Genomic DNA, 14901 nt, shown 5'->3' on the forward strand with positions numbered 1-14901 from the left:
AATAAAATTACTAACAATGGGTGTCCAAGGAGCCTACAAAATATGTAACAACCTGATTCTGGCAGACATATTATATGGCAGGTTTTTTTTAATTGTTTGTTCTTAAGTTTTACAACATGCTCAGCAGTCCAAAAGAAGCTGGATGTAAGAGAAGGTGTGGTCAAACCTGGGATTGGAGTTAAAAGAGGGATCAGCCTAGAATCCCTACATAGCCACAAATAGAGTGCACCATCTATTGAATCCCATTGACTCTTATCTAACTCAAGGCAGGTGCTAACCCTTAGCTGAGAAGATTCCTGCATAGACACAACTAGCAATAAATCAATACATCAATTAAGTTGGACTTTCACATGTAGATCTGGTCTTTTATGTTTGACTCTGGGATTCTAATTATTTTTTTTAAGTATATTATTCATCTTTTCTTTCATTCCAAGGGAAATCTTTGAAGATCATATCATTTGAAGCTTGCAAAATATTGGGCTTTAATATTTTAATTCTTCTTCTCCCTCACCCCCCAAAAGACGCAACAGAGAGGATACCATTAGAAATAGAGACTTTACAAGAATGATGTTTATTCATTCATTGGCTGTCAGTTACCTTCATTTGTTCAGTTGGCTCAATTTAAGGGAACTCAATGGTTTGATGCGGGTGGGTTGCTGCTGGCATCCAGTTTGACGGGCAAAAAATGAATGTGCACATTTGCAGCTAATAAGGTCTGTGCATGCACAAAAGGTTAAAAATGTAAAAAAAATACATTTCTGATTTAATGCTAAGGAAATCCCACTCCCTACAAAAAAGAATGTTATTTATTTTTTTAGGAATTATGTCCTCTTCTTTTTATCCCTTCCTTATTTGTTCTTCCATGGCATTCGGAATGATCAAAGATTGTAACAAGGGTTATCCATCACATGAAATAGAATCATTCTTATAAATATGATTTTAAATCCAGAATAAAATCAAATGAAAATGCTGAATACTGCATTTTTGTTCATCCCTCCCCCCCCCCAAAAAAAAATAACAAATCAGTTTAGTATCACTTAAAAAAAAAAGATACCAAGAAATGTAAAATGATCTCTCTGGACCTGGAAAGATATCAGACACCAATCAAGCACAGGTATGATAAGGCCACTCAAAAGATTTCTGTAATGCTATACTTGTAAAATTAAAGAAATCAGAATAGTTTAGATTTAGTCATATGGGAAGAGGAACACTGGATGATGTCCATTAACTTAAGTTTATTAGAAAATTCATGAACACAACATTGAGAAATTTTTACAGTAGCTGCCTTGAAGCTTAACTGTCTGGTACAGTTAAACAAAGTGGCGCAGTATGCAGAAGTAATTGATGAATAGTATCTCTAGGTCAGACACAGAAAAACTTCCTTTTAATTGGTAATCTAGAAATCTCTGGACAGAGTTAATTTAACTTAGGTGGGAAAATGATCTGACTAAATTTAATGTTTAAGTTCTCCATGGGAGTAGGGGAACAAGCCAAACACAACTGGAGATTGGAGATGGTATGTCAGGTATCATGTACTACTGAGCCCTTTTGAGCCATGGTGGCACAGTGGTTAGAGTGCAGTACTGCACGCTACTTCTGCTGATGGCCGGCTGCCTAAAATTTGTCAGTTCAAATCTCACCAGGCTCAAGGTTGACTCAGCCTTCCATCCTTCTGAGGTGGGTAAAATGAGGACCCAAAATTGTTGGGAGCAATATGCTGACTCTGTAAACCGCTTAGAGAGGGCTGTTAATCACTGTAAATCTAAGTCTAGGTGATATTACTATTGTTCAGCAGGAAGAATTGTGTTAAAGCAGGATTACCTTATAGAGCTTGAAGATCCATCTGGATCGTGGGCAGTCACCTGACCAATCACGGAGTTAATAGCAGCATTTTCATGCACTTCCAGTAGATACGTTGGTGATGAAAAGATTGGGGGTTCGTCAGCATCTTCCACTACAATTTTTAATGTTGCCGTATCCTTAAAGGGTCCCATGCTGATGAAACGTGGATCAATATAGACATTACTTGCTTCTACCTTCAGCGTATATGAATTTTTGGTCTCAAAATCCAAGGGCTGTTAAGAATGAGAAAGACAAAAGCTTTTTCTAGATGGTCACAATGGCAAGAACAAGACAATGCAGTGACAATACATCGGCTTCTCCTCCATTTCTTGACTTTAGTGTAATCCCTTTTCCCTTTCTTTTCTCATGGCTGCAAATTTTATGAGTATTTATTAATGTCTCATTTATTTTGTAAGCCTCAGTGAAACCCCACCAAATTGGAGATTTGCTATCTCCATTAAAAATTTTTTTAAAGAAAACAACACCACATATAAAGGTTTCTCACTTGGAATTTTTTTCTTTTCTTTTTCTTTTGCTATGGAAAGATTTTTTTTTTGTACTGGTAATGACCTACATTGCATATTAATAACTCAGCTAATTGTCATTCTGTTCACTGTAGTTAAGGAGCAAAGAGAGTGAAATGAGCAAGTTTTATGTGGCAGAAGAATTCTATCGTTTGCAGAAATGGGGGGGGGGAGTGACACACCAGACTGAAGGTATTGTTCTTTGATTAAGATCAAACAAGTCAGAACAATAGAGATCTAGTTATATGGGGAGAGGAACACTCTGGTATACATTTAACTGAAGTTTATAAGAATAGTTGTGTATCATAACCATCAAGACATTTTTACAATATCTCTCTTGAAGCTTAACTTTCTGGTATAGTTAAACAAAGCAGCATTGGAGGGATGGACACATTTTAAAGGTGCACAACACACATTGAGCTTTGCTTGGGATTTAACACATTGGTATTAGCAAAAATGAAAACATTCACGTCTGAGAGGCCAACTACATTCCGATCCAAATTATAATAATTCCAGTTCCAAAAAGGCAAGAACATAATAGTACATATAACAGGAAAGACCTCTGCCTAAAATCCCTATGAGTAATAACAACAACAAACCTCTGAGAAAAAAAGAAAAGAAAACACTCTTGTCTTCATGGCATAAGTGAGTTTCAAAATTACATTTAAAGTCCCCATTTAAACATGGCCCATGTTCTTTTTTCCTGGCTTAAAGGGACCCCACTATTGGTTTTATGAGACTTTAGAGTTGGTCATTGAGAGCACAACTTGCAAGGAAATTCTTTGGCTGTTAAGTTGAAGCTCAAAGAATTAAGAAGGTGAATATTGTTTTTTTTTTAATTATTGAGAAACAGATGGAGGGCAGCTTTAGAGATTTAAGCAATGTGATGTTTGTTTTGATAGAGGTTTAAGGCCTCCTTCTCATTAGAATCACAGGTTTTAGAGAGTTACCTTGAAGAAAAGAGTTGTTAAGTGCATAAATCATGATTATATTGGTGAGCTAATTAGTCTGCCTCTTCACCTTTGCTCCCGAAACACTAAAGAACAGGTATCTATTCCTTATTATTATTCTTGGTCATAGAGTCAGCCAGATGTATAGATTGGACTTGGCATTCTCATTTACCTATCAACTTCCTAAGGGCCTGGGGTAGGCAGAATAGAGTTGTTTGATAGGGTTAAGCTGTTCCTAATAAAATTGCCTTTTGCAAGTGACAGATGGTGATTTTGCCAACGCCAATGGGTATTATTATTATTATTATTATTATTATTATTATTATTATTATTATTATTATTATTATTATTATTATACAATTGTATCACAGGGGCCAGTTGTTTCGCCGGATTTGGCATTGGTTACTAGTCGGGCCCCACCCAGGGGCCTAGGACGTTGTAACGTATTTTCGTAATATGCGTGCAGATCCAAGCAGTGCGGCTTTTTGCATTTGACTGATGGTGATTTTGTCAATTTTTAACTGTTTTAAATGTAATTCCAGTGCTTTTGGAATAGCACCCAGTGTGCCAATTACCACTGGAATTACCACTGCTGGTTTGTGCCATAGTCGTTGAATTTCGATTTTTAAGTCCTGGTATCTTGCGATTTTTTCATGTTCCTTCTCGGCGACCCTGCTATCACCTGGTATTGCGATGTCTATGATTGTGACCTTATTTTTCTCAACCAGTGTGATGTCTGGTGTATTATGCGCCAGTATTTTGTCGGTTTGTATACGGAAATCCCACAAGATCTTGACCATCTGATTTTCAGTGACTTTTTCAGGCTGATGTTCCCACCAGTTTGTTGCTGTTTTAATATTATAATTTTGGCACAAATTCCAATGGATCATTTGTGCTACTGAATTGTGCCGCAATTTATAATCAGTCTGCGCGATTTTTTTACAGCAGCTGAGTATGTGATCAACAGTTTCGTCAGCTTCTTTGCAAAGTTTGCATTTGGCATCATCAGAGGATTTTTCGATTTTGGCCTTAATGGCATTTGTGCGGATAGCTTGTTCTTGCGCAGCCAGGATTAGTGACTCTGTTTCTTTCTTTAATGTACCTGTTTTTAACCATAACCAAGTTTGTTCCCTGTCCACTTTATCTTTTATTTTTTCCAGAAATTGACCATGCAGTGGTCAATTATTATTATTATTATTATTATTATTATTATTATTATTATTATTATTATTATTATTATTGTTTTGTGCATAAGGATTCCAAGAGACAGTACTGTGAGATGAGAGAGACAGCCCTCACACAATGGCTGGATACAGAAACTGATGTGCAATTGAGTCAATTGTACATGCTATATGCAAAATGATCTTTGAATCAGGAGTGCCAAGAAAAAAAAAAAGAGAAGAAAAACCCTCAGATTCACAGCATCTCTATAGAGCGAGAGTGATTGGATATTCATATTTGCAATTTGCCAATCATTTCAATAGGTCTTGGAGAGAAGCACTTCTGATTGGTTTTGCTCATAAATATTCGAAACATGCAGATAAGAAATAATAAGAGTTACAGGACTTTTTTTAAAAAAAAGAGGCATCACAAATTTTATGACCATCCAAGATTAATATCTACTACAACTTCAAGAACATTGACATGTGAAGATTCACAACACAACCCTTTGATGCCTCACAATGATTAACATTTCAAATGTACAAATTTGTCAAGCTTTCGAAAGATATATAAATTTGCATCACAATGTCCCATACAGCAGAACAAAGAGAAGGGGAAGAGAAACATAGAGAAGCTTAAATCTGCAATGCAAATATAAAGAGCACAAATAAAAATTCCAGAACTCTTTCAGAAAGCTTAAGTATATATTCATATTTTCATATCTTTTTTTTAAAAAAAAATCAGCAGTTTTTGAATCTAGTTCTAATGTAACTTTGCCATTTTTACTAAACATGACAAGCACTTGCCTCTCTGCCAACTCAGAAATTACTATGTCTTTGTACCAATGAATAGGTTGCTGGAAATCAGCATATACACAATTTGCCAATCACACAACGGTATCATTTGAACCATTGCAAATTCAGCAGCAATAAATCATACCAGTCCAAAGCATTTGTCAGCTTAGTGCTCCAAATGCACGAAGTTATTATTATTTAAAATATATTTGAAATTAAAAACAATAACAGATATGTGTCTATTATGGTGTGTGTTAGGTGAAGACTATGTGCTTGATTGCAACCAGGGTCTACTAATGACTGCTAAACACAGTGAAAACTTACAATTTTAGAATAATCACTCTCCCCAAATCTATATAAGAAGCAAATAGTAGATTTTTGATACAAAGCCGAGAAAGTTGGGGAAAATATTTAATTTTTGCCTGGGTAGGATGCTGCTGCAGGGAGGCTGAATCACATTGTTCAAATGGAGTTCATTGAAGATTAAAACAAAACAAAACATTAAACATATTTTAGGCTTATCTTATGGCCTCCATGTGTTTCCCACTTCAAAATGAAAGCTCAACAGTGGAACTGGAAGGGAGAAATCACAGTGGTGATTTTGCACATGTCAGAAGCACTGAGGCAGTTCCAGGTTGAAAGGATTAACCAATGCCATCACTGTTGCCCTGGAGACACCCAATTTTGGGGGGGTCCTTTCTTGTCCCCAGCAGGAGCTGGAGTGAAGAGTGAAAGCTCAACCCCACCCCATGGCAGCTCTCAGGTCTCAAATGTGGACTTGTTAACCTCCTGCCCAGCCTTCCAACCACTTGTGTCACCATCCTCCTAATTATGATAATGATGATTTTTCCATTTATTAAAAAAAATACTTTCCACCAGATTCTTTTGGGGAGTCAGATGCAAAAAATGCCAACTGAACATAATGACGATGGAACACTTTAAGTATTAAAAAGTAAAGGTAAAGGTTCCCCTTGCACATATGTGGTAGTCGTTCCTCATGACCCATCAAAACTGCGCTCGACTAAGCCGTGCCCGATTAAACCGCGTCGCTGACGTCATCAACAGGACAACAACAGCCAGCGCGGAAAAAGAAGGGCGCTTTAAATAGCGCTTTGAAAGAAAGCCGATTCAACTTAAGGTAAGGGTTAGGTTTAGGGTTAGCTTTAGGGTTAGGTTAAGGGTTAGGGTTAGGGTTAGGGTTAGGTTTAGGGTTAGGTTTAGGGTTAGGTTTAGGGTTAGGTTAAGGGTTATGTTTAGGGTTAGGTTTAGAGTTAGGTTAAGGGTTAGGTTTAGGGTTAGGTTAAGGGTTAGGTTTAGGATTAGGTTTAGGATTAGGTTTAGGGGGGGTTAGGTTTAGGTTTAGGGGTTAATTTTAGGTTTAGGGTTTACAGCGTGCTTCTGTCTCTGCGCTGTTGTCGCCCTGTTGATGACGTCAGCTACGCGGTTTAGTCAGACGCAGTTTAGTCGAGTGCGGTTTTGTGGTGGAACCGTCGTTCCTGACTCTAAGGGGCAGTGCTCATCTCCGTTTCACAGCCGAAGAGCCAGCGCTGTCCGCAGATGTCTCCGTGGTCATGTTGCCGGCATGACTAAATGCCAAAGGCACACAGAACGCTGTTACCTTCCCACCAAAGGTGGTTCCTATTTTTCTACTTGCATTTTTTACATGCTTTCGAACTGCTAGATTGGCAAAAGCTGGGACAAGTAATGGGAGCTCATTCCGTTACATGGCGCTAGGGATTCGAACTGCTGACCTTTCTGGTTGACAAGCTCAGCATCTTAGCCACTGGGCCATCACATCCCTTCTTTCTGTACTAGGAAAGAGTAAATTGTTGTTCTGAGGGTTTTTTTTAAAAAGAGAAATCTGTTGATTATTGTAAAATTGCACTCCCTTACTTTGTGTGAGATCAGGACTAGGGCCCTGCAGTGAAACTAGTTGGATGGACATTGAGAACAAGAGAAGGACATAGGATACAACATGCTGGAATTTACAACCACTAAATTTGGTGATGGCTTCAAGAAAATTACTAAAATCTATGTATTTGGGATATGGGATACCTGTGATTATTGCATCCCTGTGCACCTGCAAGATAATTAGAAACAAGTAACAACTTATGGAACAACAAAAAGGGTAGACCTTCCATAAGTGAAACACAGCTCCTTGGAACGACACGTGACACATTAATGTAGTTCTATTGGCAACACTATGAAAATGGTTTTTCATTATTCTCTTCTGGGATGTATTTTTGACTTCTCAACTCAATTTACAGTTCTTGGATTTCTTGGTGATCTTCCAAAAAGCTATTAAACAGGTCATATCCTGCTGCTTAGTCTTTTTGATATCAACAGTGGTAGCTATGAAATCAAATATCTTTATTGAGCTGGCCCATATCTTCTCTGGTCCCCACCCAAAATTGGGCACCTCTGCTTTAAGAACTGCTTTGGATATTGCCAGAATCCACAAACCCACATTTCTTCCAGTTCTCATGCCATTTACCTTTCTTAATCTAATAATGCCTTCTTGATTTTGAGAGTCAGGGGTGATCTCAAAGATATCCATTCCATCTCCTTCTATGATGTCATAGGATGACTTCGCATTCTCACCGATGTCCAGGTCATTCGCTTTAATCCTTCCTATCGCTTCGCCAACAGCAATGTCTTCCAAGACTGAGAAATGATACAAACCTGAGAGGAAGAGAGATTAAAAAAACAACCTTAGTCCCACAACCTGAAGAACAGTAAAACTTATTACACCACCTATTTTCTTCCTGCTCTCTATTTCTTAAATGTGGCAGTTTAGAATGTAGTCATGTTTTTACAGCTTTCTTGGGTTATATGTCACATCACATACAGTACACTCTGCAACAGGATGACAAATAACTACGTCTAGGAATGATTCATTTTGCTAGCCCACTTATAACTGATACTGCTAATGCAAAACATTCAGCTATTTTCAGCAACAACATGAAAAGGGGAAAGAAAACACACAACTTTCCAGATGTTTTGAAAACTGTCTACTTATTTATAGATCAGCGGCTAAGGATACAAAAGAAGTCTAGCACATATTTCTTTTATTTTTAAATTGTATGGTGCACCAAAGTAAATTCCATTATGGCATGGATGACAGAAACACAGAGTTTGGTGCTTTTAACATGCTCAGTTAGAACAAAAAAAAAGGAGGAAACGTCAAAACAGGTTTCAAAGAATGGTGTAAAACCAAGGTATAATTGGAAAAAGTACTTTTATAATGAAGTTAAGGCAAATCCTCATTTAAATATAGCATATTTAGTGGGGCATTTCTAGAAGAATTCTCTGTTTTATGCGATTGATTTCAGAGATGCATTCAGGTGACTCAAGGATTGGGGGGTATTAAAAAGTCTAATGAAATATGGGGTTGGCTATGCAGAAGCTCAGACCATTCTTTCAATGATTCATGGAAATCCAGAGATAGTCAAAAGATATTGTAACATATAAAATCTCTGAGTTGACCAGACCTGATGGGCATAGAAGGGGATGCCCTTCAGTCTCCACCCAGCCCCAAACTCTTAATATATATAATGGTTTGGATCTATTATAGCCATGATGGTAAACCTATGGTACGTGTGCCAGAGGTGGCATGAAGATCACTCTCTGTGGACATGTGTGCCATCGCCAGCTGCTCTTCTGGTTTCCGGTGTGCATCTTTGTGGGCACCAGAGTGCTGGAAAATGGCCTGGAAATGGCCAAAAAACAGACATGTGCTGGTAACAGTGCTCCAACATGTATGGAGACCAGCTAGCCAGTGTGCATGTGCATGCCTGAAACCCAAAGACCAGCTGGCTAGCGCACACATGTGCAGCGGCCAGCTGGTCTTTGGGTTTCCGGTGCTCTGGGATGTGCACCCACACAGATGCATGCACATGCACTCACATTCTGGTTCGGCCACTCGGTGCTGAAAAGGTTCACCATCACTGTATTATAATCAAACTCTGCAAGTGTTCCAGTTCTAATGTTACAGACAAGAGATTTTCCCATGGGACCACAGAAGGAGAGGAAACTCCAACCTTGCTAAGAATCTTAATTCATAACCTTTCCTATATAACTGGGCAGAAAAAAACAACGCATCGGTTTCACCCCTCCACGGTATCACAGCGAAAGAACAGTGGGGAACTTATATATTGGCGTACTAATTGCTGAAAATTAATTAATGTTTAATTATGGAGCTGAGTAGAGAGAGAGCAAGTATTGCCAAGTCGATGAATAAGATCTGGAAAGTTTTATCCATTTGGAGACATTTGGCAAAATATCAAAGGAAGAATATAAATGTAAAATAGAACAATGAACTATTGCATTAGCTGGAATTTGTTCCTTCCAACTGACTATTTTAATTGGAATGTATCCTTTGTTTACCCTCTTTATATATTTTACTCAGTCATTCAGTTTGTATCTACTACACTGAAGCATTTTGAAGCAACAGCAATACAATAAAATATCCATGCTAAATGTAGCATAGCATAGCATAGCATAGCATAGCATAGCATAGCATAGCATAGCATAGAATAGAATAGAATAGAAATAATAGAATAGAATTCTTTATTGGCCATGTGATTGGACACATAAGGAATTTGTCTTTGGTGCATATGCTCTCAGTTTACATAAAAGAAAAGATACATTCATCACAAATCATAAGGTACAACCATTTAATGAGTCATGGGATACAAATAACAATCAAATCATACTAGGAAACAATCAGTATAAATCGTAAGGATACAAGCAACAAAGTTAATCATACAGTCAAAAATGGAAGAAGATGGGTGATAGGAACAATGAGAAGATTAATAGTAATAGTAACACAGACTTAGTAAATAGTTCGACAGTTTTGATGGAATTATTTGTTTAGCAGAGTGATGGTGTTCAGGAATAAATAATAAATCAATAAAATCAATAATAATAAAGCCATCAATCATTCATAGGTGCCATCTCAATTACCATAAGTTGTCTAAAAAAATTCCAATTTTTAGCAACTTTCAGAAACATAATCACTAATAGAAATTTGTATGATTTATGAAATAACATACCACACTGTTTATCACATCACTGTAAAATATCCGTAATCATTTCAAATTGTCTTGAGATAAGTCAAACATTAAAAAAAGGGAGATAAAGATCCCTAAACTTTTAAAGAACATTAAATTGAGAATAGTAGAAGTTTCCTCCAAGACCTTTTCATTAAACTAGGACTGGTAGAACGTGCTAATGGTTTCACCCACTCCTAATTCAAAACACAGGGAAATATTTCTTACCTGCTTCAATTGGTTTGCCACATAATTTTTTACATCACCTATCAGTTTCTCATTACTTAGAGAAAGAACCAAATTGTTCATTCTGATGACATCTCTGACTTTTAGTAATGATCTGGAAGCTGGCAAAGCATGGGTAATCTCTGTCTCCTGAACATGTCTACAGATGGCCTAATTATGCATGCTTCTTAGTAATTCACTTGCTTCAGGTCTGGGTAAGAGGTGAAATTATCCGTTTCAGGGACTACCTATCTCTGAAACCAATCAGATATAATTCATGCACACCCGATGAGTCAAGCAGTCTTAAATAGAAATACCAGGACCTCATCTTCTCATTTTTTTGGGTTCCTTTCACAGGAAGAATTTGCTGGTGTCATAACATAATTGCCATAACTATTTGCACAGATTATCACCCACAGTATATCTCACAATGGTTATAAAATGTATGTATCTAAGAAGCCCAGTGTTGGGGGGACACATTTTGTTTAACAATATTAATAAGTCTCTTGTTGGTGAAATAACAATATGCTTAAAAGAGTCTTTATTAATAAATTGTTTCATTCTGTTGATAGAATCCAATCATCCAAATGAGATTTACTGAAAGATTTTTAAATCTATTGATTAAAACAGTGGGACATGGTACCTCAGTGGCTAAGACCTGAGCTTGTCGATCAGAAAGGTTGGCGGTTCAAAATCCTAGCGCCACATAAGTTCATTACTTGTCCCAGCTTCTGCCAACCTAGCAATTTGAAAGCATGTAAAAAATGCAAGTAGAAAAATAAGAACCACCTTTGGTGGGAAGGTAACAGCGTTCCGTGTGCCTTTGGCATTTATTAATGTCGGCCACATGACCACGGAGACGTCTTCAGACAGTGCTGGCTCTTCGGCTTTGAAACAGAGAAGGGCATCACCCCCTAGAGTTGGGAACGACTAGCACATATGTATGAGGGGAACTTTACCTTTATCTTTTTAGGCAACATGATGATTTCCAGTTTTGAATCTTTTAGCATTGGATTGTAACTGATAATGAGTGGAAGTCAAAACATCAGGAAGGCACCAGAATACTTAAACTTAGGAGATAGTAACTCTATTTTGGGGTTAAAGTTAGGGAGTTTGCTACTTATCACTAAAGGAAAATAGACTCTATTAGTGTTAAAAAATAATGCAATTGGGGCTCTGTAGACTTGGAGACAATAAAAAAAAAACCTACTCTGGAGCCAGAAAACATGAGTAAAAATTTCCTTTCTAGTGGGCTGGAAGCTAACTGTTGATAATGACATTTCTCTCCTGAATTGGTTGGACCAACGTCTTGCTGGGCAAACAGGAAGTATGAGGATTGTCAGAAAATAGAGGATAGGGTTACCCCAGTGTTTGTTGAAGGTATATCCATGCCAAGAAAAATAGGAAAAAGTAAGCTAAGCTAAGATGAAGTTAAATGAAATTGTATTCTGGGTGATAAGGAACATTCGTAGAGGATGAGTGTCAGTTTCCCATTTGGTGCATGAATGCTTTATGATTGCTCACATCTACCATGACAAGCATGTTGGACATGGCTAAGCCGCTTAGTGGCAGATATTTTATGAGAGCAGCCATAACATATTTTCAACATTACAAACAGTCTCCTTGGCCCAACAGATTTGCCAACTTGAGCTACAGAGGTTCACTCACGACTCTTTAACATATGCTAATCTTCTCCCAAGTACATTACCCTACAGATATCTGACACTAAACTTCCAGAATTCCCTTCTTCCACATGACCTCTGCTGAGAATTCTGGGAAATGACTGAATACCTGCCTAACTAGCTGGAAAAAGAGATACCACACAAACATAATACATTTTTTTTTAAAAAAATTCTTGTAGCCTAAAGTGATTGAAATTAAAATTCCAATGGGCCTTTAAAACTTGGATATTCTCCAAGGGTTACATGGGGAAATGGAGTCCCAGTTAGAAGGCTGTGTATTTCTAAAGGTGCTACTTTTATTTCTTATGAATGTGCATTAATTTTTTTTCTCGTTGTTGCAAATTTGCTACAGAGAGTCAGAGGACCTTAAAAAGGTGATAAATAAATTTAATCAATATGTTTTACATCCTGATCTATTATAGTATTGCAGACATAAAATTCAGACATATACATTATCAGATTAATGTGGAAAGCTTTGTGTTCTGACTTAGGCTTCCTTAAAAAGCATGAAGCAGAGTCTTGGTCCTGGCAAAACCTCTTTTATTTACACGACTGTGAATTCATTTCATTCACAGTCAGCAAAGCTTGGCAAACAATATTTCAGAGGAATATTTATCAACACAAACCTTATCTCACTTGGAGAGCTGCCAGGTAACTAGTTTCCAAATGCAAGGCAAGACAACATTTGGCACAGAGTCTCTTATAGTCACAAAACAGAACTTTCCACTCTTGAAAAGACTGAAGGAACAAATTGTTTCCTGCAAAAGCCAATTGGTATTGGTATTGGTATTTATTCGATTTGTAAGCCGCCCTATTCCCCGAAGGGACTCAGGGCGGCTGAACAAAAACCAAGGGAAGGAGAACAAATACAGAAAAGTAAGACAAAAACAGGACAGTGATACAAACAATTTAAAAAACACAGCAAGCACAGCAATTCGAGGAGGGCGGGGACTCAAACCCAGGCTTGCTGGGACAGCCAGGTCTTAACAGCTGTCCGGAAGGCCTGAAGGGTGGTGAGGATCCGAATCTCCACGGGGAGCTCGTTCCAAAGGGCCGGAGCAGCTCCTCCGAGTCGTCGCCAGCCAGCATTGGCCGGCAGATGGAATTCGGAGGAAGCCTAATCTGTGGGATCTAATGGTCTATGGGAGGTAATTGGCAGGAGGTGGTCTCTCAAGTACCCAGGTCCAATACCATGTAGGGCTTTATAAGTGACGACTAGCACCTTGAAGCGTATCCGGAGACCAATAGGCAGCCAGTGCAGCTCGCGGAGGATAGATGTAACGTGGATGTACCGAGGCGCAACCACAATCACTCGCGCGGCTGCATTCTGGACCAGCTGAAGTCTCCGAACACTCTTCAAGGGCTGCCCCATGTAGAGCGCATTGCAGTAGTCCAGTCTTGAGGTCACATTCCCCATTCGCTCCTCTTTTGTTTCCTATGGGAGAGGCCAATCACCTCCAAGGTGTGGCTTTACTCCCAAACTGACCCTGCTTTCTTAGTTGTTCTTGTCTTCTGGCAGCTCTGTGCATGCGCACACTGGGGAGAGGCTCCAGCCAAGAGGCTTCCTCTGCCTCACTGCTGTTTAGCTCCCTCTCTACCTCCAACACAGAGCCCTCGTCTGAGCTTTTCTCAGCCCCCAGGACTGGTCCATGTTTGTCCCCAACTTCTTCACTGTCCGACTCTGCTGCCAGCTTCACTGGCCACTGGTGGGAAACAACACTTTGGTTTGGGAAGCTCAAAGAAGTTAGTAGAGATTAAACAGTGATTTAAACCAATATTTTGCCCGTCTCTAGGAAGGAAATGTGGAAAAAAAGGCTGCATACAACTTTTCACTCTGACAATAGGAGCAAAAACAAATACAATATACACTGTTTCATACATCTCCTTGAAAATCACCACTTGTGATGATTCAAGAGCCTTCGTGTAAAAATAAATATATAGATGAAAATAAAACCATACACTGGAAACATTCATTTGTAGCCGTAAGATAGAATTGATTTCTTTGTTCCCTACATTCAGATTCTGTGTCCATTATATCTTATGCTTATTGCCTAAAATAATGCATCATGTGCTACAAAAACAGAACAGCAGTTAATTATGTACTATATTCTTTCTCAATGTTTCCAAGATTGAAACACAGAGAGGGATCTCACAGGCAACCACTAAAATAATTCATAACATATATGCAAGAAATGGAATTATATTAAAAGGTTATCACAGGGAATTTTTCAGATGGGTTCTATTGTTTAATCAGGCGTTTCCTTAATATATTCAAAAATGCATGCCACAACTCATACTCATTTTTTTTTCTTTTTAAAAAACCCCATAGTTTAAGGATATAATCAGTTGGATCAGAGATTCCATTTAAGATGCCAGTACTGGACACACTTTATACTCTTAATCAAGATGGTGTCATGGTCTGAGATATAATTGTGGATACAATCTGAATAGAAAATGAGTCCAAAGTGGACTCTTGCCTGAGGTTATTTCAAGAAGCAATCTTACAGAAGGCTAGAGGCTAAAAGATATGAAGAACGGTTGCAGAATCTGTCTAGTCTAGTGAAAAGAAGGACTAGGGGTGACACGATAGCATTGCCCCAATATCTGAGGGACTGCCACAAATAAGAGAGGGGGGGTCAACCTATTTTCAAAACCACAGGAAAGCAACACAA

At 38.3% G+C, this 14901-nt stretch overlaps 1 protein-coding gene across 5 annotated transcripts in view; it reads right to left on the reverse strand.

Annotated features, from left to right (window-relative positions):
- CDH8 (cadherin 8) overlaps positions 1-14901 on the reverse strand; it is a 258031-nt gene that overhangs the window by 81340 nt on the left and 161790 nt on the right. For all 5 annotated transcript variants that reach the window (XM_087729070.1, XM_087729067.1, XM_087729066.1 and 2 more), the window contains 2 exons: positions 7766-7953; positions 1822-2075 (listed from right to left, as the gene is read on the reverse strand). In XM_087729070.1, the coding sequence (XP_087585196.1) occupies positions 1822-2075; positions 7766-7953 (442 nt within the window). The remainder of the gene's footprint in view (positions 1-1821; positions 2076-7765; positions 7954-14901) is intronic.

The sequence above is a fragment of the Thamnophis sirtalis genome, unplaced genomic scaffold, assembly GCF_051295495.1.
Source record: "Thamnophis sirtalis isolate CommonGarterSnake01/CBP01778 unplaced genomic scaffold, rThaSir2_p1.2 scaffold_14, whole genome shotgun sequence".
NCBI lineage: Eukaryota > Metazoa > Chordata > Lepidosauria > Squamata > Natricidae > Thamnophis > Thamnophis sirtalis.